The sequence below is a fragment of the Tamandua tetradactyla genome, chromosome 1, assembly GCF_023851605.1.
Source record: "Tamandua tetradactyla isolate mTamTet1 chromosome 1, mTamTet1.pri, whole genome shotgun sequence".
Taxonomy (NCBI): Eukaryota; Metazoa; Chordata; class Mammalia; order Pilosa; family Myrmecophagidae; genus Tamandua; species Tamandua tetradactyla.
Genome location: NC_135327.1, coordinates 152561015 through 152581716, shown reverse-complemented (window position 1 = coordinate 152581716; position 20702 = coordinate 152561015). Strand labels below are relative to the sequence as shown.

At 36.8% G+C, this 20702-nt stretch overlaps 1 protein-coding gene and 1 pseudogene across 32 annotated transcripts in view; one reads left to right on the top strand and one right to left on the bottom strand.

Moving 5' to 3' along the window:
- Window positions 1-20702, bottom strand: part of LOC143642826 (uncharacterized) — a 432404-nt gene that overhangs the window by 343665 nt on the left and 68037 nt on the right. For 18 of the 32 annotated variants that reach the window (XR_013156535.1, XR_013156365.1, XR_013156181.1 and 15 more), the window contains 2 exons: window positions 4874-5002; window positions 2604-2654 (listed from right to left, as the gene is read on the bottom strand). The exons of 8 other annotated variants lie outside the window; for them this stretch is intronic. Coding sequence is in view for 9 of the 24 variants with exons in the window: in XM_077112064.1 (XP_076968179.1) it covers window positions 2604-2654; window positions 4874-5002 (180 nt within the window). In the remaining 15 variants the exon portion in view is untranslated. The remainder of the gene's footprint in view (window positions 1-2603; window positions 2655-4873; window positions 5003-20702) is intronic. 6 more of the 32 variants (XR_013156410.1, XR_013156412.1, XR_013156411.1 and 3 more) reach the window with 3 other exon arrangements.
- Window positions 14660-15450, top strand: LOC143686974 (MKI67 FHA domain-interacting nucleolar phosphoprotein pseudogene; annotated as a pseudogene).

Here is a 20702-nt window from a genome sequence, read left to right as displayed (position 1 = left end):
TCCCCTCTCTCCTCAGTATTTCCTGTGAGCACAAGCCCTAAGGCTAGCCTGATGAAGTTTAGAGACCATGTAAATGAGAGCCAAGATATCTCATGTATTTTGGTTTATTTATCACAAAGGTATCTCAGAATTTTGATTTATTTATCACAAAGCAAGAACTGACTGTTACAGTTAGCCTTAGTTTCCTCAGCTAGAATATGAGAACAATATTAGGTTCATAACAGAGATGTCAGAATCATATGAGACAATGTATGTAAAGACCCTACCTAGCACAGTACTGCACTTTCTCCATAACAAGGCATTCAGTGGATAGCAGCTCTTTATTGTTTTTAAAACTAAGCTACCTACTCTGTTTTCCAGGGTACCCCTTGCAATTCCAATTGGTCATTTGCGACTGACAATATTCATTTGCAACTTGCACAATTTAGTCCATTCCAAGTTGTTGAAAACCAAACAGTATAAATGAGATGACCACAGCCTCAGGTCATGGGTTAACAGGTCCCAGATGGCTTTGTCATTTTATACTTCTAATGTCAATTTTAAGTACCTAAATTCTGAGCACTGAATATCCTCAAACAAACCCTCATCTCTGAGTCTTTGCACATGCTGTGCTCTCTGTTGATAATATTCTTCTTTCCCCTCTACCACCCTCATTATCTAGAGTAAATGCCTTCCCATTTTAGACACTCTGGGTCATCAGTCCTGACCCCTACATTGAGCTAGGGTCACCCTTCTCTGTGTTAGTATTTCCTTAGTCTTTGCCTTTTACATTTATTAACCAGATTATAATTGTTTATTTCCTTGTGTATACCTCCACTAGATTATAAACACTATGCCAATTTGTCACACTACACACTTAATATTGTTGAATGAAAGTATTTCATATTTCAAAATGTCTCTTTATAGTCCTCAAAATTCACATTTTCTACCCGTGTACTTAGTTGCGTCCTTCTTGCTCTTTCATGCCATCATGAAACTGGGCTAAGTTCTTCCTTATTACTTCATTGTATCATCTTACTTTTTTCAATGTTATTTCAAAATACCCTGCCTTTTATTTTTCTTGACATTGCATATTAAGGGACCAGGTAGAAGTGTGACAATCAGTAACTTGATTTTCAGGTGGATGGAACAATCATCTGGATTGTGAGTAGTAATTCAAATTCTATTATTTGTGTCTAAATTAGACTAACTGACCCAGGCATAATAAAACAGAAAATCAACCCCATGTAGTTATTTTGGTAATCAGGTCTAAATTAGATCATCTATTTGGACAAAGAATTTCTTGGCAACCAATGCTCTGACAGTTTTAAACTTTTAATAAAGTATCTTAATGTTCTAAAAAGAAGAAATATGAAAGATAATACTCATCTAACAGAGACAGAAAGACTAAGTAACATATGAGGCTTAGCAAAGTTAGGTTTTAGACTTCAGGACTTATGACTTATGACTCAGTTTTTTTTCTACTGCAATATCAAATCAATAGTTCCATTAGTTGTACTGATTCAGTCTTTCCTATTGATTAAAGCAATGATTGAACTGCTTCTTTCATGTTTCTTCTGGTTGTAATGGTATTATATCAGCAGAAACCCCTCTGCAACAAGAACCATGTTCTATTTTGTCTCTTAATCTCTATCCATTTAGGCTTATAAATAATTATCAGCTAATGAGATAATTAATGAATGACTCCATAAATTAAACCCTTTTTGATCCATCCATTCTACTTAATACAGACACAGGCAGCCCTTTTAATTATCACAGAGAAGATGCAAAAAGAATTTATTTGAAACCTGCTCTGCTGAAAAGAAGACATATTTTCCTGGCCATCCTACCTCACTCCATTCTGCAAAACCCATCTTTCACAATCCCAGTGTGAAACCGTTACCACCACTTGCCAAATCAGGGAGCTATTTTCATTTTCAATCAGACCAAAACAACCAACCTGAATGCTTTTCAGGGTCATTATACCTGGATGCAAATTTAGTTTACAATAAATCAAAATTCCCAGGATATCATGCTTATATAGATATATATATACTGCATTTAAGTTAATGCTATGTGTGTAATTGTGCAGTTTCTTTTGTGTACCTAGTTAAAACTTTACATTTGGAATATACTATAATTGAAATCAATCTTAGGAAAAATTGCACATCCAATCACCAGAAAGTCGTAATATGGACAATTCATTTGATCTCTAGGGACATAGATTATCACTGCATATTTTAAAGATGAATTTGAAGAATGAGATCAGGAAATAGGCCATACATAATCAAATCTGTTTATAACTATCTCTTTAAAAACCTATGAGATAAAAAGTGACAGCATAAATGAGAAATTCAATTTTCTAATGAAGCAGAATTCTGTAGCTCACCTCAAGCACTGATGGTAACTATTCACTTTAATTTAGTAGAAAGCCTTTAGTAGCCAATCAATTAAATTTGAAAATTAGTGCTATTTAACAAAGAATCCAGACTTCACAATAAACTTGCTTTTCGATATAAACCAAGCATTAAATGTTAAGGTCAATGTCAGCATACTTCCAATTAAAGCTGAAAGCTAAATCAGATTTATAAGAGATCTGTGTCAATGGCACATTTTGTGCTTACCTATAGTTTTCAGAGCTTGTTTTCCACTTCTATGGGTAGCAGCATCATTACCTCAGAGAAAATAAAGAGTTGTAAAGCAAATATAAAATAGAAGATCATTACAGAACATTGTGAAAGTCTATCATTTGCGACCCTTTTCTGGAGTTCATGTTGATTTTAGTGAGCACAGCTGATAAATGTTACTTTTGTGATTACTTGCATGAAACTTCACAAAGAAATACCCTGTGCAGAAAAATTTCAAAAGCATGATTTTATTATTCAATATCATCTTCCCATCTTTACAAGTTATTCAAGGAAATGCACTTGGAAGAAATGATAAGGAAAAGACCACCATATCTTTATTGTAGGAAGGTAAAGATTCACTACTAATACTGGTTTCCTCTCCCATACTGAGTGCAGCAGGCAGAATAATAAACCTTCCAAAGATGTCCACGTCCTAATTCTCAGAAACTGTGACTATACTAGGATGCATGGCAAAAAGGAATTAAGCTTGCAAATAGAATTAAGGTTGCTATTCAACTGACCTTGACATGGGGAGATTAACCTGGATTATCTAGGTAAACCAACATAGTCATAAGGGGAAGGCATGAGGGTCAGAGTCAGAGAGACATGTGAAGGTGTCACATGACCAGCTTGGAAGATGGAAAGAAGTCATGAGCCAATGAATGCATGTGACCTCTAGAAGCTGGAAACGGTGAGGAAAAGGACTTTTTCCTAGAACCTCCTGAAGAAACACAGTCTTGCTGACATCTTGATTTTAGTCCAGTGAGACCTGTGTCCAAATTCTGACCCCCAGAACTGTAAGATAAATTCATGTTGTTCAAGCTTCTAAGTCTGTGGTAATTTGTTACAGCATCAATAGGAAATTAATACACTGAGTAACAAAATACTGATTATATTGAAGAAGTACACTGATAAAAACTTGAACGAAAATAACTCCCAAGAGGAGACATCTACTTTCTCCCCAAACATAAACCATGAGAAAAAAATAAGCAGCTCATGGAGTTATGGCTACTTGGGAAAATTAGATAAGTTTATAATAATGTATGAAAAAGTTTAGTGGAAAAACTTATGTTTTAAAGATAATATACATTTTGATTATCAATTTATGGATCATCAATACATGGGCTTATCTAAGGTCAAACTTTGCATGCAGGACCTCAGTTACCAATAAAATGGATTTCAAGTAAAAATTTAAGCTCCCTGGCACTCCAAATGCCTTTAAACTTTACAGACTTTGTAAGCCTCTACATGGAAAATGTCTTCTTTCCCTTTCTCTTTTTGTGTCTTCTCTAACAGTTTCTCTTATATCCTTGTTTTCATTTTCTCGCTCCAAGATTTCTCATCTCTCATTTCCTAAGATTTTAGTAGTCAATTATCTTATTTCTTGCAGTTCTGGTCTCTCCCTCTCTACTTCATATTTTCTGCTCACACTTCCCTGAACCTGTACCAAAGCCTAGGACTCCCCTTTCCTCCTCTGCAAAATTTCTTACCACATTAATCTGGACTTGTTCCGTCCACAGTTTTATAGCACACTCATTCCTAAGTGCCTTTTTGCATTGGCCTTTTGCTCTCAAAACTCTCCTGTACTTTCAAAGTCCATCAAACACTTCTGAGTCACCTAATCTAATACATTTTCTGCAATCTGCATCCTTCTTAGCCTTTGGTCACATTTAGTATTGTTGAATACACCTTTATTCTTAAAATTTCCTGCTCCATTCACTCCCATGACACTGCAGTCTGCCCATTGTCATCCTCTCTAGTTAGTAATTCTTGATCTCCTTCATGCCTCTCCTTTGACATCAAACATGGTTTTTATTTGCAATCAGCCAACCAATAAACAAACTAATTAAAATTTATTACTAGAGGTAATCCCAGGTGTTGATAAGAATATGGAGCAACTGAGACTCTCCTGCAGTGCTGATGGGAGTATTAGTGGATAAAATCAATATTAGTTGGAAAATTATTTAGAAATTTATTCTAAAACTGAACATACACAGCACTTTCACTCCTAGGCATATACCTGAGGAATACAAAAATATGTGCACAAAATAACATGTAAAAGGGTGTGTATAAATAATATTCAATACTCATTATTCATAATAACTCCAAACCAAATGTCCATCAAAATAGACTGGATAATGGATAAACTTTGAGGACATTAAGTGAAATAATTCAGGACAATAAGGAAATATGTGGCCAACCCTGGGGGCAGACACTAGAGCATGCAATACCACCAACAACAAATTGGTTTTCTGGATGCTACTCACAGAACAAGAGCCATTGCTTCCTCTGTGACCTGCATGTCATAACTGCATCCAGTACCACCTCAAGATTGGTCCCAGACTCTGCACCATAGGATGACAGATTACCTAAGTACAGGAATGGGGTTTTGGAAGCTAAGAAAAGAAAAAGAATGACACATGCTTCATATTTCTCCTACCACATCTTAAATATATGTATTCTGCAACTATTTCATTTTGGCCATCTTTTTATCTCAAAACTTTTTTCTTTAATAATGTCAGCTACCTTCATGGAATGAACAACCATCTCCATACTGATGACTCCCAAACATATACCTCTGGCTTGACCATTTGGGGCAGAATATTAGGATCCAACCAAGTCCCAGTGAGGGTTCTTTTTCAGATCAAGTACTGCTTTCTGTAAAGAATCCTTGGTCCAGCTCACAGAAGGTCATTCCCACACTGATTTATAGTGGCCCTCCAAAGTCACAAAACACAAAAACCTCTTCCTCCACAAAATGCCTCAGCCACCCATATACTTGAATATAGAGTACATGGACCTCCTTTCAATTATAAACATGGAATACCTACACTTGGCTTCTCATGGGAGACCTCTGTTATAGCCAGCCTTCTATCTGTCTATTTTCCAAAGCTTGGCTAAGACAGCTAAGATTTGAGAAAGAAATTCTGAAGGATAAACAAATGTTTATTCTTCAAGATTCTCCAGTCTTTATATGTTAAATGACCTAGCCAGAAAAATCATGCTCTGGTCTCCTAAAGAATTGTTTTTACAAGATAAGGCTGATCAAAACAAAACAAGAAACATAGTAATCATATGGAGAAGTCTACTTTTTTATAAATGCATGCTGTCAAAGCTATACTCATTAAATTTATTCTGTTTCTGATACAAAATTTCACATGATAAATTTTTTTCAAAATACCCAGGAAAAAAAGTTCTTTCTCAGTGAAATGTATGCTTGCTACCACAACTCAGTGAAACCTCTGCCATCCCACCGACCCTACTTGCCCAGCCCTGTGCTCATTTGTGTTCATATGCCTCAACCAGCTCAATAAGACTAAGTGCAGATTTCTCAGCAGAAACCACGGAGGCAAGAAGGCAGTGGCATGACACATTTAAGATACTGAAAGAGAAAAACTGTCAACGAAGAATTTTATATCCAGGAAAAACTGTCCTTCAAAAATTAGGCAGAGCTGAAAATATTTACAGATGAATAGATACAGAGAGTTCATGAACATGAGACCTGTTCTACAAGAAATACTAAAGTGAGTGCTAATGACAGATGTGAAAAGATGTGAGACAGATGTATAGTGAAGAGTGTAGAAATGAAGATCTAATGATAACTAGTGAAGAGTGTAGAAATGAAGATCTAACGATAGTAAGGGTAACTAAAAGAGTAAAAACAGATAGAAAAATAAGATATGACATATAAAATTCCAAAGACAAAATGGTTGAAGAAAGCACTGCCCTTACATTAATAACATTCAGTGGTAATGGATTAAACTCCCCAATAAAAAGACACAGACTGGCAGAAGAATCAGAAAAACTCTAGGATTTATCTATATGCTGTCTACAAGAAACTTACTTTAGATTCATGGACAAAAATAGGTTGAAAGCGAAAGGTCGGAGAAAGATACATCATGCAAGCAACAACCAGAAAAGAGCAGTGCTAGCTATAACAATACCAGACAAGTTAGACTTAAAATGTAAAACAAAAGAGACAAAGAAGACACTATATATTAATAAAAGGAACAATTCATCAAGAACACATAACAAGCATAAATATTTATGCACCAAGAGAGAGTGCCCTAAAATAAATGAGGCAAACACTGACAATACTGAAGAGAGATACAGACATCTCTACGATAATAGTTAGAGACTTCAATACATCACTCTCATCAATGGGTAGAATATCTAGATACAGGATAATAAAGAAACAGAGATTTTGAATAGTATGATAAACAAACTAGACTTCACAGAAATTTACAGAACATTGCATCCCACAACAGCAGGATACACATTTTCCTCAAGTGCTGATGGATCATTCTTCAGGATAGGCCACATGCTGGGTCACAAAGCAAGTCTCAACAAATTTAAGAAGACTGAAATTATATTAAATGCCTCTCAGATCATAATAGAATGAAGTTGGAAATGAATAACAAGCAGAAGGCTTGGAAATTCACATATATATGAAGGCTGAATAATACACTCTTAAACAACCAGTGGTCAAAGAAGAATTTATAAGAACAGTCAGTAAGTATCTCAAGGCAAATGAAAATGAGAACACAACATATCAAAAATTATGGGACGTAGCTAAGGCAGTATTGAGAGGAAAATTTATTACCCTACAGGCCTATATCAAAAAGAAGAAAGAGCAAAAATCCAGGAATTAACTGCTCAGTTGGAGGAACTAGAGAATAAGCACAGCAAACTAACCCCAAAGCAAACAGAAGGAAAGAAATAATAAAGATTAGAGCAGAAATAAATGAAATTGAAAATATGAAAACAATAGAGAGAATCACCAAAACCAAAAGTTGGCTCTTTGAGAAAATCAACAAAATTGATGGATCCTTACCTAGCCTGACAAAAAGAAAAGATGTGTGTGGGGGGGGGGAGAGAGAGAGAGAAAGGGAGAGAAGAGAGAATGAAAATAAATAAAATCAGAAATGGGAGAGAGGACATAACTACTGACCCCGCAGAAATAAAGGCGAAAATGAGACAATACTATGACCAACTATATGCTTACAAACTAGACAACATAGATGAAATGGACAACTTCCTAGAAAAGCATGACCAACCAACATTGACTCAAGAAGAAACAGATAACCTCAACAAACCACTCACAAGTAAAGGGATCAAATCAGTCATCAAAAAGCTCCCAAAAAAGAAAAGTGCAGGACCTGATGGCTTCACATGTGAATTCCAATAAGCACTCAAGAAAGACTGGCACAAAACATATGAAAAGATGCTCAATTTCACTGGCCATTAGGGAAATGCAAACCAAAACCTCAATGAGATATAATTTCATACCTACTAGAAACACCATTATCAAAAACACAGAAAATTACAAGTGCTGGAGAGGATGTAGGAAAAGGGGCACACTTACTCACTGGTGGTAGGAATGTAGAATGGTGCAACCATTCTGGAAAGAATTTTGGTAGTTCTTCAGGAAACTAAGAATATAGAATTGCCATAAATTCTAGCAAATTACTTGGCATGTATTTGGAGGAACTGAAGGCAGGGACATGAACGGATACTTATACACCAATGTTTATAGCAGCATTATTCATTCATTATTTGTGAATGGACTAATGGATAAACAAACTATGGTATATGCATACAACAGGATATTATGCAGTGGTGGGATAGAATAAAGTCATTATGAATGCAAAAACTTGGATGAACCTTGAGGACATTATGTTGAGTGAAATTAGCCAGAAACAAAAGGACAAATACGATATGGTCACTAATATAGCTATAATGAACAAACGCTGAGAGTTCAAGTTGAGAACACAGTTTATTAGGAGATAGAAACAGGGTGGAGATTGGGCATTTGGAGTTGAAGAACAGAATGTTCAACAGAACTGGTTGTAAAGATTCAGAAATGGATAGCACAATACTATGCGATGGTAGAACAATGTTGTAAGTATAATGAACAAAGCTGAGTGTGATTATGGTTGAAAGAGGAAGGCTAGGGGCATTTATGACACCCAAATGAAAGATAGAGGATAAAAACTGGACTGCATAACTTAGCAAAATCTGGAAAAGACAATGATAGTGATTGAACATGCAAATACAAGAAAAATTTTTACATGAGGGAGAAAAAAAGAATGTCACCATTGCAAGATGTTGAAAATGGCATGATATTTTGAAAAACACAGTCAATGAAAACTAGGGTCTACATTTAAGAGTAACATTGTAATATTATTACATTAATTGTAACAAAGGCAATATTCCAAAGCTAAATGTCAATAAGCGGGGGATATAAGGACAGGGAAAGGAATTATTGTTATTATTGTTTCTCTTTTTATTTTTTTATTCTTTTTTTTATTGTTTGTCCTCTTCTTTCTTTGTGGAAAAAAAATGAAAATATTCTCAAAAGGATTGTGTTGATGAATGCATAACTGTGTGATTATACTGGAAGCCATTGATTATTTAGGATGGATTCTATGGTGCACAAATAAAACTATTTAAAAAATAAACAAAGATACAAGAGCTAGAGAAGATGTGGTGAGAAAGATACATCTAGTCACTGTTGGTAGGAAAGTAGATTAATGCAGTGCCTTTGGAGAACAGTGCGTTGGTTCCACATGAGGCTAAGTGTAGGTTTCCCATATGATCCTGCAACCCTGTTATTAGGCATATATTTGGAAAATCTGAAAGCAGACATAAATGGACATTTACACTCTGGTGTTTATGGTGGCATTAGTCACTATCTGTAATGGATGAAGGTGGCCTAAGGGTACATTGACTAATGAATGGAAGGCCAAACTGCAGTGTATATATACAATGGAATATTGAATGGCTGCAAGAAGTAATGAAGTTGTGAGGCATGCAACTAGGTGAATGAATGTTGAGAACATTATGTTGAGTTAAATAAGCCAGCAACGAAAGGACAAATATTGTAAGGCCTCACTAATATAAACTACCTACAATGAGCAAACTTTGAGAATTGAATTTGAGAGCATAGTTTATTAGGAGATAGAATGTGGACAGAGAGTGGGCAATTGATGATTAAGAAGAACAGTAGATTATTCAATAAGGCTTATTGTAAAGGATCCTAGATCTTATGCTCTTATAGCAGGCACATCTATTCCAAAATTTTACCTGTTATTTCTAAATGCTGGCTTGCTGAACTCTTTGTGTATAACTAGAAAGTCACCTGGAACTTTGGGTATTTGTGTGACACCTGAGACTCAGAGTTAGATTTATGCAACTCTAAAAGTTAGTATTACTCTGTACAGCAATGTTAAAGAAACTGAAAAGGAGATCACACTTCAGTTAGAGATATGAATGAAGCAGATCTGGTTAGGACTACAGTAAATCAGAATACAGAGTACAGGATGACACTGACTCTACTTCAAAACTTCAACTTCCATGTGAGATGAAAGTAAAAGATGTTTATTTGGTGAAAATTTTGTATTTTCTGTAGCATACTATCTAATTTAACTTGTATGGTCAGTTTACTCAGTCATAATTACATGGACTGTTGAATAGCGAGTGAAATCTTGTTGGACTGTAAAGGTTAGTGTGATGCCCTGATACATACCAGAGTAATTTGGGCAGAGAATAAAAAAACATTTACAAAACCCCCTTCAGGAACTGGAGAAAAATGTGGAAATATTAAACTTCCTCACCTGGGTAATTCCTGATACTCTCTCAAGCATTAGGAACTCCAAATTAAATAAACCAAGTCCTCAATCTCAGGGCTTGCCCTTATGAAACTTTTCCTGCAAAGGAGAAGCTAAACCTACTAATAATAATACCTAAGAATCATTCCCAGAGAACTTCCTTGTTGCTCAGATGTAGCCTCTCTCTCTAAACCAACTCTATAAATAAAATCACTATCCTCCCCACTATGTGGGACACGACTCTCAGGGGTCTAAGTCTCCCTGGCAATGTGGAATCTGACTCCCAAGGATGAGTCTGGCCCTGGCACTGCAGGATTGAGAATGCCTTCTTTACCAAAAAGGGTCAAGAGCTTTTATGGCATGACCATGGGATTGTGAAAACTATTTAACTGACATTTCCTTTATCTAGTAACAAAATAAATAATAGGGGGGATAAGGAGTATTGGATGTTGTTTTTTAATTTTCATTCATTTTTTGAATAAAAATGTCAGCCACTGATTGTATACTTTGGCTTGATTTTAGGGTGTATGAATAGATCTCAATAAAACTGCATTAAAAAACTAATAGTGTTAGCAGGTTCTGGGAAGATGGCAGAATAGGATAGGCCGAGTTCACCCCTGTTCCACGGAACAGTTAGAGAAGGGATGGGAGGGTGACTGAGATGGTGATTCCAGGGTGTAAGTGACCTGGGTGAATCTTCTGCACTATATAGGGAGGCCCTGGTTGAAAAAGCTGAGGAATTGAGACTTAAAACCTCAAAACTACACTTGATGTCCCCTTGCCTTTTGTCCTTTCCCAAGTCCTCTTCACTCTGAATTCTCTAAGCCTTTTAGAATCGATTTTCTTTCTTTTATACTCTCTTTATATTTTTGCCTTAGCAATATTATTGTTAATTTCATTGTTAGTTGACTTATGTGGTTGATTAAATATTTCCTCTATTTTCTCACTTATGAAAAAAAGATTAATACTTGCCTACCTAATTCCAGTGTTCATAATAATCAAGTATGATTGTGCCTTGACTCCCAAAATAGATAATAACCCATATACTGCCAGGGACCATGTGAAGCACAGTTTAATTTCCTGAGAAGATATAGTAAACTCTGAATGTAAGTATTGTGTTGCTGTAAGTTGAAAAAAAAAAAAAACGGAATAAATTTATAATATTTCCTTTTGTTCTTTCAAGGACCTTTAATTCTTTGAATTACTATATTCTATTATTCTTTTCTGCTTCCTTCTCCAATATATTATTATTTCTCCCCAATAAATATTTATGCAGTGTTCCAAATGTGATTTTAAACCATATATAGAAAAAGTTTAGTGATAGTCTATCTCTACCTAATTTGATAATGGTGTCTTTTGTCAGATCAATTTTGTGCATTATAATCCTGTTTTTGAACTGTCAGCATTTCTAACATTCTCCCACTGATTAAATATCTATTGGATTACTGCCTTACAGAAATATAAATTTGTTTTTTCACCTAATACTCACTACTAATTAGGTGAATGAATGCTGTGCATGATACTAGGAGGTGGAATAAAGTGGTTTTTATTAATCTCCTACAATGCACCTCCTTCTGATTATGGCTAAGTAGTCTCATTAACCAATGTGCAAATTTAGGTGCTATTTAACTTCAGAGGACTTTGACTCCCTAATTTGTAAAATAAAGACATTTTTTAATGCTACCAACATTTGTGGAATAATGGTATTGGAGAAAATTTCTTTTTCAAGGTCTGACAAAACCTAAAATTAAATGAAATAAAATTTAATGTCACTTTATTAATTACATATAATCTATATCTTAAAATTCTAATATAAAGTATGATAATCTTTTGAAGAAGGCAAGTGTCATTGGTCTTGCACTTTCAGATAATCTGTGCCTTTTTAATGAGTCACATCTTTAAAAATTTGACTTCCAAAACTAACATGGTTTTTTCAGGACTCTTCTATACCAATCAAGAAATTATGTTTGTTCTTTTTCATAATGTCAAAAAAGAAAACTGGTTTTGGGGGCAGAAAGACCATATTTTTAATCCTTTCCTTTCCATTTAACAAGCTGTGAATTAATTAAACTCTATGAACCTCACTTTCTGTGTACATAAAAGTGGAGATAATACTTTCAAGGGGTTTTGTGGGCATTAAATAAACACTCATGACAAAGGAAAGTACATAGCATTTCCTGGTGCTCAGTAGGCATTCCATAAGGGTACCAAGCTTGAATGAATTAATGGCACAAAAAACGTGAAGTAAGATCATGACACAGATCTTTTGTAAAGGTCCCCCAAAAACATCAAGCCAAAGAGACCATTACCTTTCTCTGCCTCTATGAGACTCATTTAGTCAAGAATCAGTTACTGAGTTCATTGGTTATGTAAGATTATGTATTAGGTGCTAGGGATTCAATTTACTGACCTAAAGGAAAAACTGAAGTTGCAGGGGCAAATGTATGGGAACAAAATTATAAGAAAAAGTGGTAAGAAATCCTAGAGAGACTTCACCAAACTAACCATATATGTTGATCTATGTTGGAGTAGTCCTGTACATCTTTATAATTCAAAAACCACTTAATTTATGTGTAGATTATCAGAGTGCTGTTTTATAAAATGGGCTCCAAAAAGTCAGTATTGCTCTAGGGGAGGATAAAGAAAAGAAAACGATGAGATGATAGGACATTGCTTCCTCACTTCTCATCCCATCCCAGTGCAAACAAAGCAATTCTGATTGTAACTATTTTATATAACAAACTTCAAAATAGTTACTTATTGACAGAAAAGGTTGTCTAGAAAAAATAATGTTTTAAAATAACTGATAAGAACTATTGTTTCATTAAAGCAAATTACTCAAGTTAAAATATCATATAACGGTGTGCATATAATCTATAAATTTTAGCAAGGATGCTGTGGGAAAGTCTCTCTGTGCAGATGACATTTGAGCTGAGAGCCTGGATAATGAGAAGAAGGCAAATGTTCAAAGAGCTCAGAGAAGAACATTCCAGACAGAAGGAATAATCCCTGAAGAAGCTCTCAGTCAGTAAACAGTAGAAAACAGTTTCAAGAAAGAAAAAACTGGCAGCCAGCATAGCTGAACCATTGTAGACAAAGGGGAAAGTAGGACAAGATGATGCTAGAGAGGTAGACACGTTCAAGTTCATGAAAAGCTTCATTGGACATAATAATTGTTTCAGTTTGCTAAACTGCCAGAATGCAATATTCCAAAAAATGTAGCATATTTTAAAAAAGGAAATTTATTAAGTTGCAAGTTTACAGTTCTAAGGCCATGAAAATGTCCAAATTGAGGCACCAACAAGAGGTTACTGTCACTCAAGAAAGGTTGATGCCATCTGGAATATCTCTGTCAGCTGGAAAGGCACGTGACTGGTGTCTGCTGGGGTCTTTGGCTTCTGGACACCTGTCTCAGCTGGGAAGGCACATGGCAACATCTGCTGGCTTTGTTTGTTTATTTAATTAATGCTTCCCCAGGGGCATTTTCCATCTGCATCTCCAATGGTCTCTGTCTGTATGAGCTCTGAAGCTTTTTCCAAAATGGCTCCCTCTTAAAGAACTCCAGTAAGCAACTGTACCTTGAACGGGTGGAGACACATCTCTATAGAAACCATCTAATCAAAAGTTACCACCCACAATTGGGTATGTCACATCTCCATGGAAACAATCAAAAAGATTCCACCCAGCAATATTGAATGAGGATTAAAGAGCATGGCTTCTCTGGGGTTCACAACAGTTTCAAACTGGCACAGTAATGAATTTGGATTTATTCTATAAGCAATGAGAAATCAATGAGGGACATAAGCAGGGGAATCTCTTTGAAAAATTACAGTGGCTATTGTGTAAATAATGGATTGGAAGGGAGCAAAAGGAGAAAAAAACAAGTCTATAGCTATTGGTATTGCTGAAGGAAGAGATCAAGATGTCTTGAATTAGGGTGTTGGCAATGGGGTTGAAGAGACATGGATAAATTCTGAGGGTAGAATCTTCATAAACTTGCAGATTGTTTTAGTCTGCTAGGCTGCAGAGATTCAATATACCAGAAATAGGTTGGCTTTTACAAGTTTACAGTTTATAAGTTTACATTCCTAAGACCATAAAAAATGTCCAAATCAAGGCATCATCAAGACAGTACCTTCTTCCTGAAGACAGGCTGCTGGCAAACCTGGACTCTTCTATTAGATGGCAAAGCACATGGTGGGATCTGCTACTCTGGATTTTGTTGCCTCCAGGCTCTGGCTTCAGTGGCTTCCTCTACATTTCTGTGTCTTTCTTTCTCAGAGTGTATGTTTTTCTCTTACAAAGGACTCCAGTAAGAGGACTAAGATCCACCCCGGAAGATCTTACTCACTGGAGCAGATTGGCTATTGTGCTTTGGATATGGCAGAGATTTCTTGCCTGGCCAAACTGCTCCTGTCTCTGGACCTGAAGGTGCAGGTCAAGTTTCAGAAGCAGGCCTGCCGACATATGACCCATCAAGAAAACCTTACTCCTGGAGTAATCTATGTGGGCCACCTACCTCAAGGCCTTTTCAAACCCCAGCTTCAAGCATATTTCTCCCAGTTTGGCACTGTTACAAGATTTAGACTGTCCAGAAGTAAAAAAACACTGGAAATAACAAAGGCTATGCCTTTATGGATTTCCAGTCTGATGATGTTGCCAAGATAGTTGCTGCAACAATACCTTGTTGGTGAAAGGCTCTTGAAGTGTGAGTTTAGGGATCAGAAAAAGTAAATGAAGAACTTTTCAAAGACTGCGATGTTCCATTTACAAAGTAATCACATCCAGCAGTGAAATGGTATAATAAGAAACGGATACTTATAGAAAAGCTACAAATGGAGAAGTGATTTAAAAACAAAGAAAAATAATTGGGAAGAAATTAACTCAAAAAGGAATAAAATATGATTTTCCTTCATTGATTTCATGGAAAGAGAAAAAAGAAATGATTGAAAGACTGTTCTTCAGAAATCAACGAACAGCCAAGTTTTCCCAAACAAGAAGAAACAAGAGATTTAAGGAACTCCGAACACTCCTAAGCACACTGGGGATAGCCAGGGCCCCACACCAGTTAGCACACCAGTTTTTGAGAGGCAAAAATTTGAAGTGACTGAAATGAATGATAATGATGAAGATAATGAAACATTTTTCAAACAGCCCATATCTGGTGTAAAAGAAGAAACACAAGAGACTCAAACACTTACATGCTCAAGGGAAAAAAAAAAAAGATGAAGAAAAAGCAAACAATGATTCTGAATGTATTATGCATAATGTTTCTTCTAAATGTGATTTTGTTACTAGGGCTGATTTTTTAAACTTTATTGACTGCAATGAAATGCATCCATTGGCAAGATTTTCAGAGGAAAAAATGTACTCTTGGTTCAAGTAAATAAGAAATGTAATCAGTAATGTTGGCTTGCCTACACTTGCTGAAATATAAGGGTGCATACCAATTTGCAACAGTTCGGCTCAAGCGGCCTTTTTGTCCTGTTGGATGTCTCTGGTTTCCTTTGCAGTTTCCATAACTGTCCTTAATTATTCTGCCTAGATAGAATGGTCATTATTACCTGTAGATTTAAGTATAAATTGCAGCCTTCATTGTAACCACCAAATAAAGACCACCAGTTTTGCTTTCTGCTACTGGTTCTCTGTGTTAGGCAGTACACATTTAACCAATAAAATTCAGCATCAGATGGTTGAAATTGAAAGCTAAATTTAACTGCTGAGTGAGAACACAGAATGTAATCCAAGTGTTAATGCAAATTTATTTATGTGTATATGATTTATTTTTACCAGTAATGGTAAATTAGATTTTGGGCTAGCACGGATCAATACCTAACATTTTGTATCTTGTATCTGTGGAATTATATTCCCTAAATTCAAACAGTGACCAGCAAATACACTTCTACAATTTATTTGTATGTAAGTGAGATTTGGGAGTCTTGAAATAAAATAGTATTTTTCACCTTCTCAAAAAACAAAAGCTCCTACTCACCAAAAGATCCTATTTACAATGTGTCCACACCCACAGAAATGGATTAACTTTAAAAGCATAGTTTTCTGGGGTATATAACAGCTTCAAACCACCACAGAGATTGATTGGATCTCATGGATAACAAAAAGAGAGGAATCAAAAATGATCCATCTAATTTTTTATTAAACAATGGACAGTGCCATTTGCTGAGATGGTGAAGACTGGTGAGAGGACAAGACTGGGGGGATTAAGAGTTCTGCTTTGTACACGCTAAGCTACATATGTCTGGTTGACAACATAGTCAATCAAATGGGCAGCTCAGTATACTCACTGTCATCATCATCATCATCGCAACAAGTTATTGAGTTCTTATTATATATGTGGTCCTATTATAAGTATTTTGCACGTATTATATCATTTGCCACTCAAAAAATCTTATGAAAGTAAACACTATTATCATTATCGTTATTTTATATATATTAGAAACTACGCCACAGAGAGAATAAGTAACTTGCCTAATATCAAATAGTTAGTAAACGGTACAGCTGGGAACCAAACCCAGATGGTCCAGCTCTACCATCTTAACTTCTACAGTGTATGGCTTCCAGGAGTCTGGGGCCCAGCAGAGCAGCCTCAGTTGGAAGTAAATATTTATGATTCATTCATTTATTATAAACTTTTTCATTCAAAATGTATTTATTGAGTATCTATTATGTGCCAGGCTCTATGCTAATGAATAAGATGGATAAAGTCTGAGTTCTTAGGAAGCTCACAAAATGTCAGAGTGTGATAAATATTATGAAGACAACTAAAATAGCATGATGAAAGTTAGGAGTTCCTGGAGCAGGAGTGGGAGTGTTATGTTATACAGCATATCTACGGACAATTTCTCTGAGAAGGTGAAATTAGAGCAGAGACATGAAAGAAGTAGTAGTGCAAGTATGCATATATCTGTTGCAATAAAGTGTCACAGTCAGTGAAAAACAAAGACCCTGGGGTAAAAGTGCATGTAGCATATTTAAGCCTCAGCAAAGAAGCCAGGAGGGCTTGAGTTGAAAAAGCTACAGGAAAATATTAAGGTCAAACATACCAAAGAGATACTGAGTTATCAGAGTAGTACAAATGCTTTTTAAAGTTATGAAACTGGGTAAGATCACCTACGGAGTGAGTTTAGTAAAAGAAAACCTAGTTCTAAAACATTTATGATCTAGAAATGAGATAAAGGAAGATAATATTGTAAAGAAAACTTAGAGGGAAGGGCCAAAAAACTAGAGAACACAGTGAAGTGTGATGTCATGGAAGTCAAGAGCAGAGGGTACCTGAAAGGGAAGGTAGTGGTAAACTGTTAAATGCTGCTATGCGATTAGGCAGAATGAAAACAGAATCAGGTCCATTGGACTTGGTCACTGTGGTGGTTTGAAGCTATATGTACTCCAGAAAAACATGTTCTTAAATGTAATCTATTCCTGTGAGTGAGGACTCCTTGTAGGTAAGACCTTTTAACAAGTATACTTCAGTTAAAGTGTGACCCACCTCATTCAGGATGGGTCTTAATCCTATTACTGGAGTCCTATATAAGCAGAATGAATGCAGAGAGGGAGAGAAGCCATGGAACAAGAAATTGAAAGCAATGAAACCCAGAAGAGAAGGGAGAGACCAACAGATGCTGCCATATGCCTTGTATTTAGCACAGGAACCAAGGATCAATAGCAGCCAGTTTTCAGGAAGAAAGCATTGCCTTGATGATAACTTGATTTATACACGTCCTCAGCCTCAAACAATAAACTAATAAATACCCATTGTTTAAGCCAACCAAACCCATTTCATGGTATCTGCTATAAGCAGCCTAGGAAACTAAAACAGCCACCTCAATGGGAGTAGTTTCAGAGGAAAAGCAGAACAAGGATGGGCTTTACTATCAGTCAAACTAGGGCCTAACTTCTTGTTTAACTATTTGTAAATTTCATGGACCTTTGAGCAGGTTTCCTAACTTGAGCCTTACATTTGTCATCTGCAAAGCGGGGATACCAATAACCCTCTTACAGAATTGCAATAACTAGTGGTAATGTGTATAAAGGATCAAGTCATGCTCTGGTCTTAGCTTTTTATACCAGACATAGTAACTGAGATTCTGCCTTATTTCCAAAGCCCAATTCTGATTTTTTGTTCAGTTAGAAATAAGAGGGGTGCTGTTAAGAATTGAAAATATGGGCGGGAGGGGCCAAGATGGCGGCTTAGTAAGGTGTACGCGTCTTAGTTCCTCCTCCAAAACAACTACTAAATAACCAGAAACAGTACAGAACAGCTCCCAGAGCCACGACAGAAACCAGACACACAGCGTACCCCAGTCTGGACTGGCTGGACCAGCTGCAAGACTCCGCAGCGGTGAGTTCCCCCAGTGGCATGCGCTTCCCCGGGCCGCAGCTGGCGCCCCTCCCTCACGGGCGGCTTCCTGGACCGGCTGCGAGTCTCAGATCAGTGAGTGCCCCAAGGCGCGGCGGCCGGTGACCGGCGCCCCTCCCCCACAGGCGGCTTCCCAGTCCAGCTGTGAGGCTCGGATCAGTGAGTTCCCCAAGCCACGGCGGCCGGCAACCGGCGCCTCTCCCCCACAGGCGGCTTCCCGGAGGGAAAGGAAAGAGTCTCCAACAGTAGCAGGGACTGAGTCCAACCAAACACCAATAGTGGAATTACTAAACAAATTCTGACTGCTAAAAATAGGCCCCTAGCTCAGGGGAAACTGATCAAGGCAGAAGTCGCCTATTGGGCTAACTGAAAAAGAGGAAAGGGGGTGAAACAGAGCCTTCTGCGGCTGTTTCTACGGAGGCTTGGTCGCCTCTGGACTCAGCACCGGGATTACACAGGTTGCAACTGCCCCAAAGGCAGAAACAGGCTGCTTTCAGGGCTCTCTACCACCTGAACCTTCCCCACGGGAGGGGTGAAACGCAACTCAGGTGGAATTCCTCTCTCAAGGAATTCAGATCCCAGGACTTCACAATTTGAAGCCATTAAAACAAGCCTACAATCTTTCCTCTGTCTCCACCAGCACACAGAAGGGAGAGCCTTCCAAAGTTAAAGGAGCCACAACATCTTTTGCAGACAGACAAGCGCCACATACTGGGCAGGATAAGAAAAACAGAACCCAGAGACTTCACAGGAAAGTCTTTCAAATTGCTGAGTCTCACACTCAGGGAAATCTGATTAAATGTCCAGATGCAAGCAAAAAAATAACAAATCACACCAGGAAAATTGAAGATATGGCCCAGTCAAAGGAACAAACCAATAGTTCAAATGAGATACAGGAGCTGAGACAACTAATTCTGAATATACGATCAGAAATGGAAAACCTCTTCAAAAACCGAATCAATAAATTGAGGGAGGACATGAAGAAGGCAAGGGATGAACAAAAAGAAGAAATGGAAACTCTGAAAAAACAAATCACAGAAATTATGGGAATGAAAGATACAGTAGAAGAGATAAAAAAACAATGGAAACCTACAATTGTAGATTTAAAGAGACAGAGGTTAGAATTAATGAACTGGAGGATGGAACATCTGAAATCCAAAAAGAAACAGAAACTATAGGGAAAAGAATGGGAAAATTTGAGCAGGGGCTCAGGGAATTGAATGATAATATGAAGCGCACAAATATATGTGTTGTGGGTATCCCAGAAGGAGAAGAGAAGGGAAAAGGAGGAGAAAAACTAATGGAAGAAATTATCATTGAAAATTTCCCAACTCTTATGAAAGACCTAAAATTACAGATTCAAGAAGTTCAGCGCACCCCAAAGAGAATAGATCCAAATAAGCGTTCTCCAAGATACTTAACTAGTTAGAATGTCAGAGGTCAAAGAGAAAGAGAGGATCTTGAAAGAAGCAAGAGAAAAATAATCCATCACATACAAGTGAAACCCAATAAGACTATCTGAAGATTACTCAGCAGAAATCATGGAGGCAAGAAGACAGTGGGATGATATACTTAAATTACTAAAAGAGAAAAACTGCCAACCAAGAATTCTATATCCAGCAAAATTGTCCTTCAAAAATGAGGGAAAAATTAAAACATTTTCAGACAAAAAGTCACTGAGAGAACTTGTGACCAAGAGGCCAGCTCTGCAAGAAATACTAAAGGGAGCACTAGAGTCAGATACAAAAAGACAGAAGAGAGAGGTGTGGAGAAGAGTGTAGAAAGAAGGAAAATTAGATACGATACATATAATACAAAAGGCAAAATGGCAGAGGAAAGTATTACCCAAACAGTAATAACACTAAATGTTAATGGACTGAATTCCCCAATCAAAAAACATAGACTGGCAGAATGGATTAAAAAACAGGATCCTTCTATATGCTGTCTACAGGAAACACATCTTAGACCCAAAGATAAACATAGGTTGAAAGTGAAAGGTTGGGAAAAGATACTTCATTCAAATAACAACCAGAAAAGAGCAGGAGTAGCTACACTAATAGCCAACAAATTAGACTTCAAATGTAAAACAGTTAAAAGAGACAAAGAAGGATA